The sequence below is a fragment of the Hetaerina americana genome, unplaced genomic scaffold (assembly GCF_022747635.1).
Source record: "Hetaerina americana unplaced genomic scaffold, ioHetAmer1.1.p SCAF_1, whole genome shotgun sequence".
Lineage (NCBI taxonomy): Eukaryota > Metazoa > Arthropoda > Insecta > Odonata > Calopterygidae > Hetaerina > Hetaerina americana.
In genome coordinates this window covers 6,408,681-6,419,462 of record NW_027286069.1, presented here as the reverse complement: position 1 = coordinate 6,419,462, position 10,782 = coordinate 6,408,681, and the positions used below count along the sequence as shown (strand labels likewise).

Below are 10,782 nucleotides of genomic sequence, written 5' to 3'. Positions count from 1 at the left end.
ATTTGTTTACCCAAGAGGCGCCCAGCCATCTCGAAGGCTGTCGGCACATACTTTACAGCCTAGGAGCAAGAATTACGTAAACCTGAATGCTACGAGGGTCATCCGGAAAGTAGTACCCGTTCGTGCCGCATGAAGTGCTGACGACGCGAGTAGCCGCTGGACGAGGTCAGATAGCTTCAGTGGCTTGTCTGCCTTCTCTGAGCCAAGTTGCGTGACGCTAGCATTGCCTGTGTTGTTTCTGTGATTGTTTACAATGTTTAAAAAAATTGAGAACGCCGCCAGTTGTGAAGTGAGGGCAGTGATTAAATTCCTCAATGCAAGAAACGTTCGCCCATGTGATATTCATCGCCAATTAAAGGAGGTGTATGGAGACAATGTAATGGACGAGTCGTCTGTTCGGCGGTGGTGTCGCAACTTCAACATGGGGAGGGGGAACACACACGACGATGAGCGTTCGGAGAGACCGTCTGTCATTACAGACCAACTGGTGAGCTCAGTTGACGAATTCGTGAGGAACGATCGGCGCGTCACAATTGATGACATCTGTGAGCATTTTCCCAATGTTTCTCGAACAATTGTTCATGAAATTGTTAAACACCATCTGCATTATGCAAAAATTTGTGCAAGATGGGTCCCTCGCGTATCTCAATGAGCTGGCGGCGAAGGACTATGCAGCAGGAATACAGAAACTTGTCACACGTTATGACAAATGCCTTAATTTGCTTGGAGATTATGTTGAGAAGTAGTTTAAAGTATCCTCTTTCAAATAAAATTTTTTATGTTTGTTAATATTTACTTTTGTGTCTTTATTTCACGAACGGGTACTACTTTCCGGATGACCCTCGTAGTATTGACGAAGAAATGGCACTGATGTCGGACAATGTTATTCTGATCCCTTATCGTTTGTGGAAAATATGACATCTTAAATCCATCCATTCTACACTTGATCTCTCTAATTTCATTAACATGGTTTCTCCTACCGAAGTCCGATGGGAGTAATAAGCCTATTCCAACATCATTGCTAAAGAGGCATCCTTCCCGTTTATGCAAGAGCTTCAATCTGCAATTTAACCTTCGCTCCGTGAGTGATTTCCAGCCTAGCTGCTCTAATATTTTGGATACGCTGCCAAGCTTATCACAACATTGTTTTACATATGTAGCTTCTCTACGCTGCTCGCGATCCAATCCGGGAATTAATCCAACTTCGTGAGGATCCCATATACTTGCAGCATAATCTAAATGGGGCCGAACCAGCGAAAGATAACGTTTCTCTTTGACCATTCCATCACATTGACCTAGAACTCTTCCGATAAAGCCAAGGAAATGGAATTGACACGCATTTACTGGATTGACAAGAAAGGAATATCAGCGGGCTGAATTTAAGAAATTTCTAGAGAATATTATATCTAATCTGCTGACCTTCTACTGAAGCTGAAGGGGATCGAGATGGTGCGGGGGCTAACGTACTGGCTTCCCACCAGAGGGCCCGGGTTCAAATCCCGGTGGTGTTGAATATTTTTCAGAGGTATCTCGATCCCTACTTGACGTGCTTTGTGGAGGGCACTTTGAGTGAGTACGCCGTCCGTCGGATGGGACGTTAAGCTGCGGACCCCTTGGCGCCTTTCGTAAAGAGTAGGCTAATGCCGACGCTGGGTTTCACTCCACCCTTCATCATTTCCTGTCCCTATGACGCAAATGACCTCAGCCGTCGGTCGCCTCCCCTCAATACTACTATTACTACTGAAGCTGAAGAGACGTCCTTCAAATCAATGCAGGAGATTTAATTTGTAATCTAACCTTCGCTCCCCGAATGATTCCCAGCCTAGTTGCTCAAATATTTTGGATATGATACTAAGGTTATAGAGAATTATTTTCTCCCCCTGTTGCAAGAAACTCGGCAAGATTGCCGGTGACTCCTCCCGTAGAGGAAGATAATTCCGCTGGATAATTTCCTTCGTCGACATAAAGTCGCGGAGGAAATCCGCTCGACGGTGACCCTTCCTCGTCACCTGCACCACCGGAAACGCAGAGTTATTAGTAGACATCCGGAGATGGTCTCGTTCGCTCCTCTTGCATTGAGCGTTTTACTAGAGCTGGGATCGTGGAGTAAATATACAGAGAAGAAGGATGGAAATCAATTAAAATCCACTGGATGGCAGTGAACTATTCAATTGGAGACAGCTATTTTAGGAGAGATGATGACAAGAATATTAACGACAGCATCTGAGTGCAAAGGTTTTCTGGAGATGGAGAAAGAACAAGTGAGAGCATCTCATTCCTCGTCATTCAAAAGTTTGGATCAAGTAGTGTTGAGAATCATTCTCAGCCAATAGTTTCCCCTCCCCATTGACCCATAATATTGACTCGGCAATCCAAGCCCTAATCACCTTTAACATGACTTAGGTAAAAGCCAGAACCTGAGATGGAAAACGAAAGAATGCTCTAAGCCAAATTTATTTAATTCATATGTACTCATTCAAACTGACCTACTAATGGAACAACTTGACAATTTGTCATGCCAGGCGTAAAAGTATGAAATGCGGATTTCAGACAACAGATGATACACCAATGCAGTTTGTGGTATAAAGATTTGACAGTTATGCCATTTCGTTGTGCCATCAACAAATGCCAGACGTGCACGAGTAATAAATTGAAAAAGTGTTTGCTCAATATTTCGAAATTTAAACCAAACTAAGAGCATTAATTTTATGTTTTCATTTGAAGAAAACTGCCGCTGAGTCATACTGATTACTTTGAGAAGCTTATGGTGAACATGCTACATCAAAAGATACATGTGAAGGATGGTGTCAGCATTTCAAAAGTAGTGACTTCGAAGTTGCAGACAGACATGGAACACGGAAAACTGCCATAAAGTTATGAGGATGTGGTATTGCAAGTATTGCTGGAGAAAGATGACTCACAAACACAGCTCTCAGAACTATTCAACGTTAGTCAACAAGCTGTTTCCAATCCCTTGCGAGAGATGGGAAAGATTGAGAAGACCAGCAAATGTAGAGGCACAAAAAGGCATCTGACATTTCGCTTGCATTATACAAAAGAAGCCATTTTTGCATTGTATCATTAATGGGGATGCTAAGTGGATTACTCTTAAGAATCCCACATGCAAAAAATGATTGGTGGACCAGGCGCCACAGGAGACCAAATCGACCGCAAGACCGAATCGCTTTGGAAGAAAGATGCTCTGTGTTTCCAGGGAGGAGAAGGGTGTGGTCTATTATGAACTATTGAAACCTAGTGAAACTGTCAATACTGAACACTACCAACAAAAATTGTTTATTTGAGATGTTTGCTGCTTGAAAAAAGAGCTGAATACCAAAAGAGGCAACACATGGTCAATTTTTTCATGACAATGCTCTATCAAATATGGCAAAACTAGTCGCGTGACATGTTGTAAGCACTCAGCTGGGAAGTTCTACCCCACGCAGCTTACTCACCAGACTTGGTTCCTTCCTATTACCACTTTGCATCGACGGGTCACGCACTTGCTGAGCAGCACTTCAGTTCGTACAAAGATGTGAAAAAATGGCTCGATGAATGGTTCGCAGGAAAGGAAAAGATATTAATTCGCATGGTATGTACAACGTCCCCAAAAGATGGGAATTATGTCTAACTAGCAATGTAGCATGCTTTGAATAAAGCTCTTTCTATCATTCTTTCAATTTTTTTGGGAAAAAAATCCACATTTCACACTTGTAAACTTAGTATTGCTGAAGAGAAATTCTTTGGAAAATACAGTTGTTTAAAAATATCAACCTGGGTTCCAGGAAGTGTGCACTGAATGGTAGCAGATTAAGAACATTATAACTGCGTTGGTATAGCAGTGGTTTAATGAAACATTTCTACAATGATTACCTATCAATCAATTTCCCTTCATGCAGACATTTCTAGTGATGCCTATCTTGAAACCAGAAGTCTATTCCATTCACTTCCAGCTCGCAGATTGAGCTACATATTTGGTCAAGTAGATTTCTATTAAAATGCTCTCCCCAAAAACAAAGCCTGCCTGTTATAGAGTTCAACCCACGCAAGGTCAAAATTTTCTTTTTCCGATGCCTTAAGGCATCATGATTCTTCAATGATTTCGTCTTTCAATTCAATCTCTTGACGTTCACAAGAAATATATCAGTACCAACAACAGCAAATTAGCTAAATAATCCTTATACTGAGAAATTAGACACAAATAATAAAACAACTTCCTTTACTGATGAGCTTGCTTCATAACATTTCACATAAAGACTCAATTTTAATTATAAAAAATTCTCATAGACACATGAGATCAAATTTATCATTTTATAAAAGAATATCATAGAAAGAGATTTTTACCTCAACTCCAGAGCTTAGAGCTTAACTCATCCAGAAAAGGTTTTGTTGGCTGTAAAACGGTTTATTAAGTCCATTGCCCACTTTGGCTGGTCCGTGGGAACCATATGGCCAGCATTTCTCACCAGAATTTCTGTGAGTGGGCCGGCCACCTTGGAGTAACCAGCTATCTTACCATCAACATGCCAAATATTTCTTGTGGCATTTTTGTATGCACTTATACCATTCCACTCCAAAGAATTTAAAAACGACACAGTCAATGGGTATGCCACAATTATGTCCAACTGTCCATTGTAAATAACAATTCTATACAATCCAGAATCCAACAAGGCTTCGACCCATGGCTTGACAGACTGCATGACATCCAGCTTCAGGTGTTGCTCAACCACGGTACCCCCATTGAAGGGTTTATTTCCAACATGAATGGCCTCACGGACCTTACATTCCTGGATAAATTTTCCAAGGTCACCAAATTTACTTTCTTCCTTAGCGTGCAAGTAATTGTAGTAGAATGTGAATCCCGTTGCATTGTAGAAGTATGATGGATAGGGTGTGAGATCTCCATTAAGAAGCTCATCAAATATCTGCCAGATTAATTGAAAAAAAGAAGAATCTCATTAAAACTATTTACATTCACTAGTTTAAAAGCTTTGAAGAACATTGTGATATGCAAAATACTAGTTTTCAACCTCTAATAAAGTAATTTAATACACAACACAGTATTCAACCCGAAGGTCAGTTTGGTAATTGACGATCGAGTTCACCCAGTACTAAGCTGAACAGTGTGTGAAATTCACACATCAGGGTAAGGGGGGGCCAGTTCCTTTCCCTGTGCCGGTTATGGTTTCCAAGGAATATCTGGTGCCTGAAAATTCACATAGCTCTGGGTGGAGCTGGAGATGCCCAGAGAGGCTTGCCTGGGAACCAAATCCGAGCCCTCCGGTCAGTAGCCCAATGCTCTACCCCTGGACTAATGCGACCCACAACCTTTTAAAACTCTAATATGGTCTACCATTGACTATATCATATTCAGTTTTACGAATTTCAATTTCAGTGCACTTCAAAAAGCATGAAACAAGATCACAATCATTAATTGTTTACGCTACGCCATAACCATATGTAAGATGAAATCACTAATTAGTGTTAACGTGGAAAAACACACTAAACCAACTAAACTAAAACACATTAAAGAAATAATTCAGGCAAGGGAGAGAGTAAGAGAAATTGTGGAAATATGAATGAAAAGCAGAGTAATTTTAATAATTAAAAAATAAATTAAATGTGCCCACCCTGGACAACCGCAACCCACTAATTTTATGCACCACACATATCATTTCCATTCTAAGAAATGAAATTTTTAACAAAATATTTATCTAATTTATGGTACAGCATTTTTATGGTTTTATTTTTTTTTAACTACCTGGGCATCTCTCATTGAATGCACTAAGATGCACTTCCCTCTGAAAAATTCTACTCACTTCAGTTTGTACCATTTCCCCACCATTGATATTGTGAATAAATCTCATAAAATTCATTTGATATTATCAAGGGTGAACGTCAAAAATCCACTAAAAATAAAATAACCTTAATAATAATGAAAGAAGATTAATAAAAAGAATTGTTATTCATTAATCATTATCCACCACTGAAGATATTCCTAAGGGATTGAACTTTGTGTCCAGGCAATTTTGTTTTAATTTGGTTTCAGACACATAAAGGATAGAATGTGGAAAGATTGAGTTCTGTGGATAAAAATTCACAAGAGCTTCTTGTTTAAGAATCATGAAAATATCAAAGACATTTTTTGTTCCTGGAAATTGAAAACATTTCTCCAATTTAAATAGGATGTGTACATTCCTCCAATCTTTCTAAGATATATGTATACACTGAAATATCAATGGAATGCAGAAGACAATATATCACTATGCAATAAGAAAAATTAATAAAATTAAGAGGGAAAAAGGTCTTGTTGTCCATAGCTTTTTCAGTCTAGTGAACATGACTGTGCGACGAAAAAAGGTTTGTGGTATCAACAAGAATGTTTGGTAACTATATTTTGAACCTGATATCATGCCAAATTACATTATCGAAATATTCAAAGGAAAGCAGAAAAGTGGTATCAAATGATTTAAATCTTGGATGGAAATACAAATGCTCTAATTTTCCCAAGAGCAATTATGTTCCCATTCAAAACTGTTAATTCTATCACTTTCATATAAACACAATATTGAACAGAGCATCTTTTATCATTGGTGACTTTCAGCACCTGCTATGTCTCCAGAAATGTTTTCATCCAAACTTCAACGGCCATTGCAGGTGCAATGACAAACTAGCAGCTCCTAAAAATCACCAATAAACACACATTTCATTTACTCACATAACAATTGCACAATAAAGTCTTGCTTTACAGCTATGTAAAAGTAAATAGGAATTAAATACAAAGTGTTCCAAATCATTTTGATACATTCAGTGTAATCACACAAGAATTGGCGAATAAATCAATCAGAATCGTAATGTATTGGACCTTTTATACTACAAGAACTGCAGAAAAAAAACTAAAAATGCTTGATACCAATCAGACTTTATCAAATCGTCACAAAACAAAAATGTAAATGTATTAACTGACCTTAAAAGCATCCTCATATTTTTTTTCCTGTATAAACTTCACTCCTTCAGCTTCCTTTGCTTGGAAGATATCTCTGGTATGGGTGTCAATCAGACCAATTTGATACAAATAACTTGAATATTTGAGCATATGTTCAGGATCACACAGACCATTCCCAATGGCCAAACCTAGGTGGAGGGGAAGGAGCAGTCAGTTAAAGGAGTATTTTCGTGGACAGGGGTGGTTTCCCAGGAAGAACTGGTACCCAAAAAATCACACAGCTTGAGTGAAGCTGAGGGTGCCCAGATTCCAGGGTATGCCACCCAGCCCCTCAGGTCAGTAATCCAAGCCCTAATCCACTTAAGTACCATGTCACCAGTAGCAACATTTTAAGGGCAGTGAAAGAGGAACGAACCATAGGGTGGCCAATAATATTTCTGATCCTAGGTTTTTTAAGACAACAGCTAATATTTCAAGGTTTTGTGCGCACAATTGTACTACCTCATATCCCTGATGCAATCCAATAGGAACTGCCAAATTTACATGCACTCACATAAACACAACTCCAGTTTAAGGCAGAGAGATAACCCCAATGGTTTTGGGTTCTAACACTTTTAGTTTATTATAACCAACAAGGATGAATACTAACTATGTCATGACACCTTTCTGCAGTTTTTATTGCTAGCATTCATGGGATACAAATAGTTGAACAATTGACATTACATCAGTAAAGTTAATGACAATATCCTCCTCCTTATTATGGAGTAGTTGCCCTTACTTATGAATATAAAACATTGAAAGCCACCAGGTCAAAAAAAATCCTTAGATTAGTTGTACATATTGAATTTAAAAAAAAGTCATTTTCACTTCTACTATCCACTATGCATATTTCTGGAAAGATAACATGTATTCTGTCAAATTCTAGGTTTCACTGCTAAATTATAAGTTTTTTCAAGAGTTTTCTCACTCTTGTGTCCCAAGGATAGCTGGCCACCTTGCAGATGTTATCCTGTAAGCTCTATCCTCCCTTATCAAACCAACCTCAGGGTTGATTACTGCTACGGGTAGTTAATAGTAAGTGAGCTAAGTTGCACATACATGGAAAGAAAAATTGTACTACCAAAAGAAGCTATTACATGAAGGTAATAGATGACTGGGACTGTTAAGTAAAGATTTATAGAAAAGATTGGTGAAAACTTTAATAAGTCACAAAAACTTGGTCATTGAGGCAAGAGGATGAAGAGTTCCTTGGAGGATTTTGATATGGTTGTGAAGAAGAATGGAAAGGTTGGAAAATAAGACAACTTGTAGGCAGGGTGGGAAAGAAGAGATGACTTATGAGACATTTAAATAAGTCAAGAAAATGGATACAGAGCATACTGCAGAGCTGTAGCATGTTTAAGACAATGAAAGAGGGGAGAGACACAATAATATTGGGAATGTGAAGCAGAGGCAGAAAAAGTACATTGAGGAGGGGTTTACTACAATGCAGGGAGTTAACATAACCCCTAATCTAACACTGAAAGGGACACTGCTCCTTAGATAATTTATATGTTTCTTAAAACTAATGGATGAGAAAACATTTTTCTAATCAAATAAATTTATATCAAGCTAATAATTGATTATAAGATATAACTAAGATAGTTAACCATCTGAATTAAAATACCTTTGAGGTTAATGTGCAGTGCTGCTTTTGGATTTTCCTGGTGAATAGTATACGAAATAGCGGGGACATACTTCCCTGTAAAATATAATTGAATGGAAAATTACACTTGATTTCAACATGACATAAGCACTAGTAGGCCCAATATTAAGGGCATACACAGCATTTAATGAAACATACCAGCATATGACTCCCCGGTTACAAAAAAATCATTGCTCTGGAGATTAGGGAATAACTGAAAAAACTGTAAGAGTGCAGAGTAAAGATTTTCCCCAACTTCTGTTTCATTCTTAGAATAACCAAGATTATTTTCCGTGAAACTGTATCCTGAAAATTTAAATGAAGAATATTATTTCATTAATAGAAATGTAACATTAGGATAGTGACTACTAGAAATAAATTCCATCATAAACCTACGAAATTATGCATGAAAGTTTCAAATCAAATGGCTTAACATTTCAATTTTAACCATCCAGCATGGTTAGTATCTTTTTATTTACATAATGAATAAGTAATTCGAAATGGAAAGAATAAAAATTTAGGAAACGTGATATCCTGCATGTTTAGCGAAGATGGGAAATAGGAAATAATATGATTTTGGCAGGTGATACCTGGCCATAGTTTTACACTGAAAAATACATATTCCAGCACAATACATGATTATACTATACATTTCATGGGTGATACTTTCACTGCTTTTATTATCTTGAGACCACGAATGCAAAGAACTCACGGTAGAACCCGTCCATGCTAAGTTGAAATTGAGCGGAAGAGCCAGTTAAAACAGGGCATTAAATAGGAGTGGCTCTATGAACACTATTGAGTAGGTGATTCCAAATAATTCCTTTATTGGCATTTCCATTTTGGTTTTATATCGCCGATTTTAATGTTTTGTGTACCAGTTTGGAATGAGTTTTATCCTGCAGGAAGACATTCAATGAAAACAATAAAACGCATTCCATTGGTTACCTGTTCCCACAGGGTTGTCAATGTATAAAACACTATGCGTTCTGGTCCACGAGTATTTCCTAGTTTTTAGGGACAATTTTTTGTCCACATAAAATGGCCCATGCTCCGTAAAAAGACCGAACAGCGATGTAGCTCCTGGACCACCTTGCAACCAAAGAACTACGGGTGCGGTTTCATAATTGTGCTATAACAGAAAATTATGAGAATCAATGAGACATAACCACATCTATCTTATCAGGAAATTTCTCACTCGCTTGAAGTTTAATCCCACTTCCTTTAAACTCACCATGGCGGGAAAAAACCAAATGAAAAGGTTGGAATTATACTCCTTGTTTACAGTAAGGTAGCCAGAAAAACTGTGTATTTTGGAAATTCCGGGTAACGGTCCAACACGAGCCAACTTCTGAGCCTGTTCGATGTTTCCATTTTCTATTAAAGGCGTGAGATACAAGGGTTTCCCCGGATCACCTTTAATAGGGTATTGCTCAAATTTTGGGTAAACGTTTATAAACCCATTAACGCAGCAAACCCCAAATAAATAAAGAATGATATGTGCCAACATTTTCGTTAGTAAAGCTTGACAGAATGATGACTTGCACTGTGGCTCACTAGGCACGTGAATTCGCCGCACTGAGATCTGTGATAAATTACAAGGCAAAAATCAAGAGGAAGTCGAACTTTGAACCTATGGTATTGGAGACAGGATGACTGTTTACCACAAGCCCTTTCCGGAAGAGTCACATCCGTCTCACTAAGTAACCGGTTCAGCGAGATAGTTCAAATCTACGCTGTCAACATCACTGTCACGTGCGATGAAGTTATAGCGATACGAGCCAAGAGAGTGATAGTCACGACGATAAATGAACTGAAAGAATTACTCTTTCTCAGAATCGGTTCAAAGAGTGAACAGGTCATTTAAATCGAACAGTTGAGTATAAGCCCGCAATCGCTCATAATTCAAACTAGTTCAAAAGAAAACCAGAAATAAAAGTACGTCCATTTGGAAAGCTTCCCCGTCTTGTTTAAATTATAAAATAAGGATTAATAAATATAGGTATTTTAAATTAGGAAAAATATTATTTCAAAAAATCTTTTGCTAAGAGTCAACCTTAATTCTATATCTTTCTCAACTAAAAAGTTAACTGAACTTGGCCTTGTGGGACAGGGGATGCAAAATCACGTCAATAACACATACATCCCAAAA

At 38.2% G+C, this 10,782-nt stretch overlaps 1 protein-coding gene across 1 annotated transcript; it reads right to left on the bottom strand.

The window, feature by feature from the left end:
* Window positions 1-4,202: 4,202 nt before the first annotated feature.
* LOC139687720 (venom serine carboxypeptidase-like) lies at window positions 4,203-10,423 on the bottom strand. Its single transcript, XM_071584984.1, has 7 exons — window positions 10,295-10,423; window positions 9,865-10,215; window positions 9,579-9,762; window positions 8,790-8,936; window positions 8,613-8,687; window positions 6,968-7,134; window positions 4,203-4,925 (listed from the first exon to the last, which is right to left on the bottom strand). The coding sequence occupies exons 2-7, from the start codon at window positions 10,138-10,140 to the stop codon at window positions 4,371-4,373; spliced, it is 1,404 nt and encodes a 467-aa protein (XP_071441085.1). The 5' UTR covers window positions 10,141-10,215; window positions 10,295-10,423; the 3' UTR covers window positions 4,203-4,370.
* Between the last annotated feature and the right edge of the window lie 359 nt (window positions 10,424-10,782).

What these genes read in the sequence shown, in the direction of transcription:
- LOC139687720 (XM_071584984.1), bottom strand. Translation starts at nt 10,140, where the DNA reads ATGTTGGCACATATCATTCTTTATTTATTTGGGGTTTGCTGCGTTAAT. An exon ending in ACTGCACATTAACCTCAAAG is followed by an intron (nt 7,135 to 8,612) that starts GTATTTTAATTC and finishes CCCTCCACCTAG; the next exon opens with GTTTGGCCATTGGGAATGGT. An exon ending in AATATGAGGATGCTTTTAAG is followed by an intron (nt 4,926 to 6,967) that starts GTCAGTTAATAC and finishes TTAATCTGGCAG; the next exon opens with ATATTTGATGAGCTTCTTAA.